The sequence below is a fragment of the Telmatherina bonti genome (genome assembly GCF_933228915.1).
Source record: "Telmatherina bonti genome assembly, chromosome: 5".
Classification (NCBI taxonomy): domain Eukaryota; kingdom Metazoa; phylum Chordata; class Actinopteri; order Atheriniformes; family Telmatherinidae; genus Telmatherina; species Telmatherina bonti.
Genome location: NC_136623.1, coordinates 25,504,830 through 25,519,721, shown reverse-complemented (window position 1 = coordinate 25,519,721; position 14,892 = coordinate 25,504,830). Strand labels below are relative to the sequence as shown.

The 14,892-nt window shown below is 36.9% G+C and overlaps 1 protein-coding gene across 1 annotated transcript; it reads left to right on the top strand.

Annotated features, from left to right (window-relative positions):
* Positions 1–4,073: 4,073 nt before the first annotated feature.
* On the top strand, positions 4,074–11,630 carry LOC306756409 (CCN family member 3-like; the record flags this gene model as incomplete). Its single annotated transcript, XM_079241137.1, has 5 exons — positions 4,074–4,190; positions 9,969–10,197; positions 10,313–10,567; positions 10,976–11,199; positions 11,334–11,630. 5 exons carry the CDS (start codon positions 4,074–4,076, stop codon positions 11,628–11,630), a joined length of 1,122 nt encoding a protein of 373 aa, XP_079097263.1.
* Between the last annotated feature and the right edge of the window lie 3,262 nt (positions 11,631–14,892).

Here is a 14,892-nt window from a genome sequence, read left to right as displayed (position 1 = left end):
CATTACTGGCTATCAAGAAAATAAAAAACGATGGAAAGTGCTGACATTTTTTTTTTAGACTGTATTTGTATTTTTTCCTTCCAATTTTTAAAAATGTTCATTTTTTGAAGGATGATGAGCTGCTGGAGCTGAAACTAATGTTTTAACAATCATTGATTAATTTATGGCAGAAATTTAGCAGAATTTTTTAATTATTCTGTAAGACAATTGATACTACAAGATCATATAGTATGTCAATTGATCAAATGTCACATTAATGCTTCACTCACACACACACACACACACACACACACACACACACAGATGAGAAAGCCTTGCCCTTGTTATTTGATCATATGCTAAGTTACATATATTTGAGAGATCTGGAGGTTTAGCTTCTTGAAATGAATAGTTTTTAAATAAATCTGAAGCAGATCTTCCGTAGCATGGTCACTGTGACCCTTTTTTGATGATATTCAACAGGTTGCAAGATATTTTAGCAAGTAGCAGCCAGGGAATAAAAAGTGCTCCTGAGTAAATGGAAAGCCCTTCAGCCACTAAAAAGGGCCTAATGGTGTGTACTTAAAAGCTTTACTCTGCCTCAGACAGCCTGAGTGCCCTTTGAGTCACCACATGGCTGTGGCGTGTGCTTTGATATTGTTTTTGTGTATGTATCCTTAAACAGAGAAGTAACAGTACAAATATTTAAAACATATGCACTGTCCTCATGAATGCGTGTATTTGTGTGGGGAGAGCAGCTGCCACACAGCTGCTTCTAAACAAACAATTCCTCATTTAGGCTGAAAGCTTTGCCCGGTATCACACTGGGTGTTTAATAATTGCTGTTGAGCCGGAGAAACAACTTTCAGCAGAGTTCCCACCCATCATGAACCACTGAATAATTTCACAAAAAAAATATTTTTATTACTGATGTGAAAGGATTTGAATAAGATGGCAAACTTTTTTTCTGTCATTTTGAATGCTAGGAACTTTTTGGAGAAACATTTTGTTGCTTCGCAATTCTTGCATTTCATGTTGTATTGCACTTTAAATTAGACAAAGAACACTGCTGTCTCAGTGAACATCACCTAGTATCATGTACTTCTGCTGTTGTCCTTCCTAAATGATATTGTTAGTTACAAACTGCAGATTTGAGCTCTGACTGCCGTTTAGACAATTCAAACCTTACTTGTAGTATAATATAACTGCAATTTTCATCTTTCTGTTGATACTTCTATCTTGTAATATATAAATTTAATTTTAAATAATTATAGTTATATGTAAGCTATGTACCCCGTTTTTCAACTTCAAATTATTCTGTGTCTAGAAAATTGTTACCATTGATTCAGTGAGGATGAAGCTTGGCCTTTATGTTAACCAGTCCTGAACTAGCATTACTCTAAGCTTCTAAAGAGGTTATCAACCAGTAGAGGCTGATCTAATTCTTAAGTAATGACCCTCTTGGATTAATTTGTAAGCAGTGTCCCACTGCTGTAATACTAAATGCTTTTCCTGAGGCTTTGCAGGTCTTGTGTTTGAACAGATAAAGGAAAGAAAACCAAGAAAAGGTCAAGAGGGAAGAAATTCAAACAAACAACGATGTATCCTGATATACACTGAGCTGCTGAACAAAATTCCCACATTTCAATTTGAGCTAAAATTATGGACGACAAGCTGTCTCATTCTTTTATAGCAGCAATGCAGATGTATAAACAATTATTCTGTGGTTGTTTCAGCAAAATGAACCAAAAAACTGGCTGAGCATTAAAGTCACTGGAGCACAGAGAGAAAGACACCAAGTCTCTCCTCATGTCTTTGAGCTTCTGGGATTATGTTGAGTATTTTCAATCACATTAGCTATTTCTAAAATGCCATGTTTGGCACTTCAACATAGTTTTCCTCCAAAAGTGCATGTGCACTGTTGTAAAAGTGTGTACAATCAAATTTAGTTTGTGCTTGTAATTTTTCAGCATTTTCAGATTAAATACAAACCAGTTCCTTAATATCTGTCAAAACTTACCTCTTCACTTGATGGATCACTTGATGCACCCCAAGAGGATGACATTTTTTAAGTATTTTGACATCCAGCAGCATCTGTAATTTTTCCACAGCCCCAGAGAAGCACTTCTGAATCTTGGTTCTGAGACAGCAAACTAAAATCAAGTAAATTAACTTTGGGGACAAAAAAGGATAACAGCTACAGGATTAAATTTTTTTTTTAAATGGTTCTGTATTTTCATGCATTTGTATTAGTATCTTGATATATTTCTAGCATTTAATCAGCAGTTTTCTGCATTTGTGATTCTGTGTATGTTGTGCAAGTTTGGTGCACAACAATAAGAAAAAAAAAAACCAACAACATACTTTTTTTTTTTTTTTTACATATGGTGTAATGGAGACCTCTAGTGACCAGTAAGGTGGAGTGTTGCAGTACTCAAAAGAAATCCATCCATCCATTTTCAAAACATTTTAGTGTTTTCTCAAATGAATACAATACTGAATAATAATGACTCATACTTTGCCACAACACTTTAAGATCACCAAAGGAGGTTTGATATGATCTCACCTTTCACAGCATTTCCTGGACAATACATTTGTGGAATTTTTGTCTTCACAATCACCAAGTCCCTTCTGAGCGAGCCGTTACCGAGCAGGATGAATGTAAACAGGAAAACATGAATATTATTACATTTTGTTTGCTGACTGCAGACAACCATTACTTATAGTTATAACATACAGACATAATTCTTTGCATATGCGTGTAATGAACGGCTCCTCAAAGGGACAGAATACTTATTCAGACTCTTATTCCACATTTTTTTTGCCTTCTTTTCTTCTTAGCCTCTGGGTCATTCCCTCTAAGTAAACAGCAAATGAGAAAGGTGTTGTAAATTGTAACCCTTAAAAGACTTCCTCTGAGCGTCTTCAAGGCTGCGTTTCTGTCCCTCTCCTAGGTGAAACCTAACATTCACATTCCCAAAAATGCCAGGGCTAAATACAGTTCGCAGGGTCCAACACACTGAATTGTAATTATAATTCACAACATATGGATGTGCCGGGTCACTGGTTGCCATGGATTCAGTTGAAAACCTCCACAGCCTTTACCACAGGTCAGTCAAAGGAAAGGTATGTAGGACAAGACAACCTTTAAAATAATCTCTCTTATTTCTGTTCCAGGTCATCTAAAAATCAAAGTAGTGGTGACATTATGAGAATTTTGATCACATGGCAAAAGAATTGGATTTAATGAAAGATTATAACTTAATTAAATGGGTAAACATTTGTTCTGCCCAAGGAAAGAAGGAGTGCATGCAAGTGAGATTAAATTCTTAACAATACAGCTAAAAATGATTATCTTAAGTTTTATAAATCACAATTTTCTAAAACAATAATAAACTGAAAGTCCGTCACTGTGACAACTCGTGAAATGTGGAAAAGGGCCTTGTTTTTTAAATCGCCACTGTGTAAATAATGCCAAGTGGTCATTGTGGTGTCCTCGAAAACCGTTTACTTACGTCACTTTCTTTATAAACTGGACTTTATTGTGAGGCTGACGACACAGCAGACATTCACTCACAACCTAAACAAACAAGGAACAAACAGGCACTGTCAATGTCTAAACCACTTAAGTCAGGACTGTTTTTGGAGTTTTAGTTTAAAATGTATTTTAAATATGTAGTCAAAGCTACTTTCTCTAAGTGAGGAGAAGCTTTATTATACTATGCATTTAGCATATAAAATTGCCAAAGAATGCATCATAAAGTCCATTTTAAAATCTACAGTAAGTCTATTAATTTGCGTCTCATCATTTTCAGTCAGACCTCTCTGACTTTTCTGTTTGTAATACTGTATGGGCTCTATAAGACTTCTGCAAATATGGCTATAAATTAGAATTTCCCTTTTTTTTTTTTTTTTCTTCGTCTCGTTTTATGTAAGATACAAGTGGTGGCCATGTGCTCAGTTCTTCAACCATGATGATGTTAAAACAAACAAAGCCATGGAACAGATGCAGTAGGCTCTTTGCTGCAAACTGTGACAATCTGAACCCTCAACAGAGTTATAAAAGCAAAGACTGTCTCTGAGTGAAGGTCAACATGACATTCACTGTGAGCCTGGACTCAGTGGTGGAGGATCTGACTTTGCTTACTGAAGTTGGTCCTTCCCTCAAAGTGCTGGCATCAGAAAACATTTACATTTACTATTTTCTGCAGGTATGTCAGGTATTTTCTTAATGCAGCAGTGATTGTTATTTACCAGAAATAGTCCAAAAAAGCCAGACTAAGCTGGTAACAGGTCCTGGCCAAAAAAAAAAAAAAAAAAAAAAAGCAAACAAATCTTAAGAATTTTAATTACAAACTATTAAAACAGCAAATCGTGAGTTTTACATAGTTTTGAGCATGTTTTTAATTAAGCTTTAGTGAATGTTTAATTAGCTAGAGATTGTCCTTGTTCACTCTTCCTTTCCTGTCAACCTTCCATGTTATGATGTCACTGCTTTGGCACGATGGTTTTCCTGTTTCCTCTCTAACCCAGCCATCATACACCTTCCTATTCCTTTAAAATCACACCATCAACTGTTATTTTCCTACTAAACCATACATCACATGTCCCACCGCTTCCCTAAGTTCACTTTCTCCAAGTTCCCAAGATGGAATCAGCTTCTTCAAAACCCACCAAGCAATCCAGCTCAAACGATGTTTCTCTTTGACCTCTTTTTTTTTCTTTCTACATCAAACTTTACTCTTGCTCCCTTATTAACTTTATTTAACCTTTTGGAAATTAGAGAAATGTTCTTAAAAATTATCGGATGCTTGCGGAGGGGGGTCATAATTTAAATAAATAAAATAATTCTAATGTGTAGCCTCTTGATTATCCTTGCAAGTAACTGTGAAGGTGAAAGAAATTACAGAAATTACACAAGAAAACAGATGATGGAGCCTTGTTTGAAGAAAAAAAAAACCCTATATCCCTGCTCTAACACACTTCTCTCATGTTAAATGGCTCCAGCAGCCTACAAACTTCTGCATAATGACTCATTAATTTGAGCCAGGTGTGTCTGAGCAGGGACATATCAAAAACCTGCAGACTGAAGACTGTAGTTGGACACATCTGTGCTATTTCATCTGAACATGGTTAACATAGTTTAATAATAAGATATTTGTATATTTTAAATGATTTAAAGCCAGACTTGAATAAGAAAAGTATAGAATGTGAACCTATATGTTCCTTTCATATTTCCTTTCATATATACTGCACAACAAATCTTTCAAATAAGCGTTCCTGATTAAGTCTAAAGCAGCTCAAAGGATCCCTCGTCTGCATGCAGGAAATCACTGTCTCTCAGTCTGTTTTCTCAAATGTAAAAGACTTTTCAAACTCTTTTTAAATGCATCCTGAGGTTTTTCCATACTGCAAGTTTTATTAGTGGAAAGCTCCATATTGTGCCCATCCAGTGCCACCCACCATAAGAGACAGTTACTCCTGTCCCAATGATTCAGCTCATGTACAGTAGCGTACAGCAAATAAACCCTGGGTGAGAGATTTGTGGTGGCCCCCCCAAGCTGCTATTTCCACTGAGTGGCAAGAAAAGTGAAATGATAACAACACACCTTCACACATAAACGACTGAGAATGTATAGCAAAATGTTATGTGTGCCTTGGACATGCAAGAAACTGGAGAAGTGTTGGAGGGAAAGCAAAAAAGATGCGTTTAAAAATGTATAAACAACAACAGCATTTAGCACATACCTACATCTTCCAGGTCATACATGCTGCTCTGAGTAAACTTCAAGGCCTGAACTATCCTTTTTCTTTAGGACATTTGAACCGAACTCAGCAAAATTAGAAAAGAAAAGAAATTCAGACTATGTTCAGAAAAATCCAAACACTACCATTTGCAATGCTTTAACTTGTCATATTGCCTAAGCTGACATTTATCAGTATCAAAGCAACGGTAATAATTCAACATAAACATTAAGGGTCTAAAATTCCTTCAAGTATATAGTCTATCATGTGCAAGCAATAAATAATACCCTGCAGTGTTACCTGCCAAAAACAGAGGAATAAAAACTACTTTAAATGTTCTGAGACTAAAAATATTTGGACTAACAACATTCATTTCTATCCCAGCATTAATTTTTATCCCCCCCATCCCTGCTGTTTAAAGCGTTTACTCACTTCAAACAATGTCACATAAAATGTCAAACTGAAAAGCATAAGTTGATTGAAATATTTCTGATTTTTGTGATGAAGAAAGTGCTGTTAAACTGAGATGGATTGAATTTAATAGTGTACAGTATGTTGAAAATGTTACAAATGTTTCCTGCCGTGTTGTTTATGTGATGCTCAGAGCCAGACACAGTTTAATACAGTTCAGGCTAAATTTATACTATTCCTCAGAACTTTATTTGCCTGTTTGGATCCATGACTTCTCCAGATGGCTTTCAGGAGGTGGACATTGTTACATTTTAACAATGACATTTGGAGGAAGGGTTTTTTTAAACTGCTGAGCTATTTTTTTTTTCTTTTATATATATAGATAAAATCCTTTTACGGACTTTGTATTTAGATAATTTAAACACATATAAAAGACAACATAAACTCCTGCGTGTGGGAAAAAAAAATACAACCCGTTATGAGGCATGGGACTAAGAAAACTGCATCTTCCTCACTGTGCCACACAGGCTGTTGGCCGCAAACATCGTTGTGTGAGTTGTTTCAAAATGTTGCTGGATTATCCACATAAACGGAGCGAAGCATCTCCTGTGTGGCCTGACCACATGGCACAAAGCTTGAAGCACCACAGCAGAGTCCAACACCAAGAGCCAGAAAGACAGGTAAAAACTTCTCCTGATCTTTGTTTAAAGGACATTGTATCAAGAAGCAGAACTGAAACGTTTCCTACCACTCTTGGATGAAGTGCACTTAGTGGGTACACAAAAGATGCCTAAAAAACACAAAGTGTAAAACCTCAGTACAAACTCTTGTTGCCATCGAGTCCCCTCCCTCTTGACAAACACAACAGACAAAGACTACAAACCAGACACACATAGAAATATCTCCTCTGTGTTTTCTCATCCTTTGTTTCTTCTTTTTCTATTCCCTTCAAGGTACCAACAAGCCACTGTTTTACTTTTTTCTACATCTCCATATCCGTCTACCTGTACGTCATCATCTATAAGTTTCTCAGGGGAAATATTTCACAGATACCATGAATGTGCGTATGCAGACTTCCCACCTTATCCCTGAGAGATATCACACTGTGTCAAACTATCACACTGGAAAAAAGTTTGTGTTTTCCACATGAATTTACATTGTATGCTTCTCCATAATGTTAATAATGACATTTTCATCTTTTGAATCATGAGAAATTAGTCTAGGAGAAAAAAAAATGTTTAGGTAGTCAATCAATAACCATGTTTTAAGAAAATATAGATGGTCACACAGATCAATTTTATTAGATTTATCTGACAGAGAACAGGACCATGGTAAATTATATATATATTTTATATATATTGTGATGCCATATGTGATGTCTGGTATGATTGAGCTGTCAGCAGCAGAATAAAGGCAGGAATGTTGCCAAGAAATCAAAACTAAGCCAACACTACTGTCTTGTGATGTTTGACATTCTTCAGCTAAAACTGTAAAAATTATTTGAACAGCACTGAATCATAATTTTGGCAAAGCTGCCCACCGTTCACTGGAATCAGAAGTTATTAAAAAGCTGCTCAAGACTCATGTCTTTCTTTTTACTAACTGAGAGAGGCAGCGCACTGAACGAAAAGCAAATCCACTCCAGGATTTCAATAGAGTAAAAGACTTACATGGTATTCAGAGTGTAATGTGGTAGTAGGTCATACGTTTTCAAAACTTGACTCTGCTGACCCCAAGACATTGCAAATACAACAATCCAATTTTCTAATGGAAAAGGTGAAGTCTTCAACTTCAGCAACACGTTTGTTTTTTCGATGGCTAGTTATCCTGTTCCAAAATATAGCAAAACCATCAAGGTTGTAACTGGCATCACTGCTGAGTGATTATAATGTTTAGCCTACTGTTGGAGAATAAAGTAATATAGTGAGTGATTGATGCTTAGTGAGCTCAGTTTAGCTCTGAATAAGAGAGAATTATTGTTTTCTGTGGTCTGCCCAGCAACTAAGAGGAGTTAAGCATGGTTTATAATCGGGTGTTGCTTCAGCATCTGTAGCGAGAGTTCTCTCTCCAAGCTCCAGCGTGTGCTTGTATTAGTTTATAATAAAATGTTCATTGTAAGAAGACAGTTGACTCTTAGATGTATTACAACTTCTCAAGACCAGAGTATTTTCCACCACACTACCCATACTGAGGAAGATAAGAAGAAATTTGGGCCATATAGAATGAAGTAGATTTAATACCCATAATTTAAATGGTCTAAAGTCCCATCTTTAAGACCATTTAAATTATGTATCTTCTTTATACATACTAATTTAGAAAAAAGTATTAAGCTTTAGACATCTGTAAAGGAGTTGAAATTTGGGTCGGTATAGCTGTTCTATTGACCCCATATATCAATACAAATCTGAATGTGTGTGAATGGTTTAAAGAAAAAATCATTTAGAAAACACTTTGCAGAATCTAGCTGAAGTTCAGTGGTGTCATATAAGTCCAGATGATCAAATATTGTTATATTTACAAGGTTTTAAAATGAGTTTCAGGAGAAAACATGAACTTTTATGTGGTTTAAAGAGAGCAGTGAAAGCCACATCTCACCGCATGAGTCAAACTAAATAATTTTTCATTCAGTAATCTGGGGAGCTTCACTCCTTAATCCATATATTTTTGCTGGATAGCAACCAACACACTCCTCTGACCAGATGTGTCGAAAGCAGTGTCATCCCCCCACTGTTATGAGCTACTGATGGTCCAAAGTTTCCACAGTGTAGCTATTTAAGGAAGTAGAAACAATTCTATGGGGAATAAAGTGGACCTCCCAGGAAGGGTCCAGGAAGACAGGTTAAAGGGCCTAAAATAAGGAAACCAGCCAGCTGCAGAAAATTATTAACAGCTTGAATGCAAGAAGAAAGTCCTCAACAGAATGAATTCCCTACAAGGACAAAGTGAAGTTTGTGAGAGAACGTTGCAGGTGCTGGTGCAAGAATATAAATTATATTAATTAAATCTAATTTTCATGTCACGTATATAGAAAATGATCTAGGATCCTTTTCAAATGTCCAGGATTTCTTTGAATGTAAATAAATCATCGAGACTAAAGTTTCTCATGCTTATGCTGACCTCTTTGACAGGATCTCGCAATGAAATGTGACTCTGATCTTCATTCAAGTCTGTTTGATCTCGTCAGCATTCCTTCCTTTTTGTCGTCATGGTGCCAGCACGACAGCTCTGCTGTATATAAGGTCCTCCTCTTCTGAGACCCAAGCCAGAACGACAAAGAGTGTACAACCTTCTGCTGCACCAACGAGAGGAGCGAAAATTAAACCCTGAACTACGGGACTGAAAACAGCTCCAGTTAACTGACTTGAAGACAACTTAGTTTGTTTTGGGGTTTTTTTTCACAAATCTGCTTAAAAGAAAGATGGCAAATTGTTTAGATAAAGCCTTTTTTGCTTTCTTCATTATAGCACAGGTAAGCATTATGGTCTTTGTAAAGTTTATGTTTTTACTTAGAAATGTATAAAAATTCAATATTTGAACTCACATTGTAACTAAAATAATTATCCAGACAATTAAGATTAAGACATTGCTTAATATTGATCAAAACTTTTTAATAAACAGGTAAATGTAGAGTATTAAAGTATATCTTTAATTTGTTTAAACTAATTTATTGGAAATTTTATCCCCTCTTTACCAACAGTAGGCGTGACGGCACAAGTAATTATCAAGACATGTCAAATTTAGTTAGACAGTTAATTCCAGTGATGCACAGCTCAATTTGTCATGAGAAGATAAGATTCTCACACATGTAAAATTACATTTTGTATTCCACTCAGGTTTTCCCACTAGCCTGGTCCCAGATGTGTCCCCGGAGATGCTTGTGCCCCAAGGAGCCCCCTCTGTGTCTACCTGGGGTGCCCCTGATTCTGGATGACTGTGCATGCTGCCTGGTTTGCGCCGCCCAAAGAGGGCAGATCTGCTCTGAGATGAACCCATGTGACACACGTAAAGGCCTGCAGTGTAACTACTCAGCTGACATCCACAAGAGGACTGGTGTCTGTACCGGTGAGTGGGCTGCTGTTGGAGCACGTAGCCGGTTTTACCCTGATCTGTTATTGGTGACTGCGACTTTCTTCTTTGTAACAATAAAACGTCTCTCTCTTGTGTCTCTTTCGTCTAGTTAACGTGCGAAACGTGTGTGTTTTGGATGGTTCCGTCTATCAAAACGGCCAGACCTTCTTTCCCAGCTGTAAATACCAGTGCATGTGTCGTGATGGGCAGACAGTTTGCGTGCCAAGATGCAACTTAGACATTATGCTGCCTGGACCAGATTGTCCAATGCCACGCAAGGTTCAGGTGCCTGGAGAGTGCTGCGAGAAGTGGGTGTGTGAGCCACAGCCTGAAGCAAGTGCACTGGGTGGCTTTGCCATGGCTGGTGAGTTGATTGCAAGTAGAATGATGTGTGATGGAAGCACACATACCTATTCCTCCTTGACGTTAGTACCACTGAAGTGCGAAACACAATTCTGAAAGGTTATGTACATTTCTCTGACCTGTTGAGAGAGCTGGACTCGAGGAAAGAAAGCGAAAGAGAGTCAGGAGTGAGAAGGAAGGAGAAAAGTTAGAGACAGAGAATGTTACGTAAGCTTAGAATGTGAAGTAGAAATGTGATAAATGGCCATTTTCAGCCAAAGCATCGATAAGAACATGTTAAGTACATTACATATAGACCTTTTTGTCTTAGAATATCAAAATGATTACAGGGTGCTAAAATTAAAAAGATTTTTCATTTAAGTCTATGCAGATATTTACCCCCATCTAACCCTGTGGCTTTTTTCTGCAGCCTTTCGTCAGGAGGAAACGGTGAGCTTTGATGGTTGGGACCCCAGCCTGAACTGCATTGAGCAGACCACAGAGTGGGGGGCATGTTCTCAGACATGCGGCATGGGGGTGTCTACCAGGGTCACCAATAAAAACAGTCAGTGCGAGATGGTGAAACAGAGTCGACTGTGTATGATCAGACCCTGTGATGAGCAGCAGGAACAACTGACACATCTTGCAACAAAGGTACTATTCAGGCGCTGAAGTTACATGTTGCTTTAACTTACACACATGTTAGTTGCAAGTTATTTTTGGTTTGCAACAAACATTTTTTTGTGGAGCAATACAATGTACTATACGTTTATCATTATATCTCTCAGCAGAGAGGCAGTAAGTGCCAGAGGATGGTGAGGAGTGACAAAGCCATTCACCTGTCATACAAGAACTGCACCAGTGTCCAGGCCTACAGACCTCGCTACTGTGGCTCCTGCACAGATGGACGATGCTGTACCCCCCACAGAACCAAAACTGCACTGGTGGAGTTCCAGTGCAGTGGCGGTAAAACCAGCAGGAGGCCAGTCATGGTGATCCTGACATGTGTCTGCCATAGCCACTGCCCTCGTGACAATGCTGTGTGGCAGCCATCAGAGCTGGGATACAGTGGTATGAGAGTATAAATTGTAGAGAATGATCAGTATGATTATATCCAGTTAAGTCCAGATTGTAACTGATGACTACAAATTGTTGGCCATCTCTATGATATGGGTTGTATTAACTCAAAATTTTAGATTAAAACAGTCTACTACAGTATGGGTGTTACTGTACAGTAAAGAGGCCATGGTTTTGTAACATTACACAGCAGGAAAAAAACTGATTTCAGGTTGTTGTCTCTCCTGGAGAGGGATTTAACTGCATAATATCCTGTGGACAAATAAGTCACATTTTTATTAGCAATCCTGGAAACAATATAAGCACTTAAACTGTGTGAAATATCCAGCTGCTCCTATTTTAGAGATCAGGTGGAGAATATTGTAACCTATTTATCACAAAACTATGCTGGAAAATTGTTTATGCTTTAGCTTTTGACCAGTCGTTGAGCAGGAATGTTATTTCTAGGTTGTGCATGAGGACGGTAAAACACCTTCTCTTCAGGAGGTTAAATAGCTGAAAGTTATATTTTTCAATGGTTTTTACAAAACACAGTTGTGACGAAGAATGACAAAGTTCATAAAACCAGAACATTTTGTTCAGACTGAATTATGAGACTGCAGGTTTCTGCAAAGTAATGTAGCCTATAAATTCAAGAATGTCCCACTTAAACTGTTAACACTTTGTGCTGTTCTGTTTAACGGCTGGTGAAATAAATGAGCAGCCACACAGAAAGATTAATGAAAAAACAGAATGAATTGAGGCAGACTGTAACTTTCTGTTTTCCTCACACTGCCATGAAACTTCTCTAAGTGCAGGACACTGGGACTGTGTGCTTTGACATGGTCCCAAACATGGTCAGCCTATGAAAGAGGGGGTCACTCTGGTGTTTTAGTGCCAATTCTAACATCTGCCTGAAATCTTACCCGCACTGCAAAATACACAACCTGTACACTCCCATCAATTAATGTAAATGTGTGGTTTAGAAGGGAAATTGTATTTGTGGTTTAAGTCCCTTTAGAGTAGCTTGCATAACAGCTATTTTAATGGTAGCTTGTTTGAGTGTGTATCAAATACACAATGTTAATAATGTAAACCTTTGTATAGTTTGTTATACGATGTGCTTATTTTTCTACTGTTATTATACTTCACTCTACATCTCCTTGTATCTGGCCAAACAATATTTCAGAACTTGTATATTTGAAATAAACGTGTTTTTTTTAAAAGTGATGCGTCGTTATCTTTACTGTCACATAAGATAAAAGGCAGCTTGCTTAAAGTGACGAGAACTCAAAGAAAGATTTGGAAGGTGCAGAAAAGAGGGGAAACTGATGAAGAAGTGAGAAGACAGGGAAAAGAAACAAGCTTAAAGTTCAGACAGACTTTTCACAAGGCTTACATGAAGCATCAGCTTTTGATTTTGTTTCATGTCCAGCTGATTGTTTCGCCTTGTCATGCTGCTCTGTTGTTGATATGATCCTCATGGATGTGCTGTGTGGGTCAGTCTGCTGTTTTTCAAGTGTTATTTAATCAATAAGGTCAGTGTTGATGAAACCACTGTATCTGGAATGTCTGACTGATCCTTTGAAATTCAACGGAGATCCCTGTCTATATAAAAATAAATATGGATTTAAAGTTTTAAACGCAAGAAGTGCTTTTCCTAGAAACAAATGTATGCATTGAATGTTTCACACATTTGACATTGGGGATATACCTCTTCCTGGGGATTCCCTTTTAAGAGGATTTAACAGGATTTCCCTCCCATGGGAACCCATGAGTTTCCAATCCCTCCAAACCCTGCTGACAGAGGGTGGAGACCCCTTGACATCTCTCGCTGACCCCAACATGGAAGGTCACAATGGAAAACCCAAATATTCCCTGTGGGACTGCTTGTTTTTCCTGAAATAGTTTCTCAGTGGAAACTTAAGTTCATAGCTTAAATCAGCAGGGATTGGCGCTGCTCTCAACACATCTGGTTCCAGCTGTGTTTCTGCTGAGAGGAGGTGAGCGTCGTGTTGCATGTTTGTATGGTTTGGAAATTTGGGATTTAAAACACTCACATTTTTTACTATCATTTAGTCCAGTGAAACCATCAAGAAATGTTTGCTTGAATCATAATGATAAATAATAATAATATAATAATAAAATGACAGAAATTAAATTAGTTTGCTTGAAAAAACAATCGCAACATGTTCATAGACACAAATAGATCAGTGGAGCACAAGTCTATTTGTGCATAATTCTGAATAATCTCTCATGTTGGTACTATTATTAACACAAAAATTAACTAAAGATCTTGCAAATCTGATTGATTTGTATGGCATTAACTGTTATGACATCCTCTGCACACCAGCAGAAGATGGGAATGTTATATCTGTATGTGAAAATGACACAGGTAAAAAAGAAAAAAAATTCTTGTTTAGTATCATATTCTTGATATTTATATTAAGGGTGATTAAATAAAGTCTTGTTTTGACAATCTGTATGAATACCATCAGATTTTTCTTTGTTCAGCCAAGTGCACAACATGAATTTTGGACAATCTGGTTTTGATGCTGAAACTGCATAAACTCAGCATGGATTGAGATGTGTATTGCAGTGACAATTTGGGGGGGAAAAAAACAAATAATAAACAAAAATGAATTTAGGAAATAAATCAAAAGAAGAATAAAGATTCAAAAATATTTCTTTGAGAAAAATTTACATTTTAATGAACCAGATTTAGTATTTGAGGAACACCTTCATCTATGAGCCCTTGCATTTTTTTTTAGATACACGAAGCTGCATTTGAACAAGTTCACAAAATGTTGGAAATTTACAAAGTGATAAATGTTGTTTACGCTTTTGTCTTTGTCTATTAAATTCACTAAAATATTCTGGAAATTAATACTAAATAACCCATTGTGGGGCATCCTTTTTTTTTTTTTTTTTTTTTTTTTTTAACATGTATGCTAGCTTTGCTTCATGTTCTTAAGTTTAGTTATCAACATAGTTACAAAATAATGATGATTTTTTTTTTTTTTTTTTTTTAAATCAAAGTTTTTACTTTATCTTTTTATTCAATGTTTATTTCTGCAACATATCAATTTAGCATGATAGCATGCCGACAACATAACTGCTAATGGTCATGCCATTATTGTTTAGTGAGAAGCAAGAAACATGAAATGGTGACCTTAAAGATCACAAGTCAGGGTCTAATTAAAGTCAACAGTTATCTATGATACACCTTCAGTAAAGACAGAACATTATCCTGCTGAAGGAAAAATAGCTTATAGCCTTATACAGTCTAAT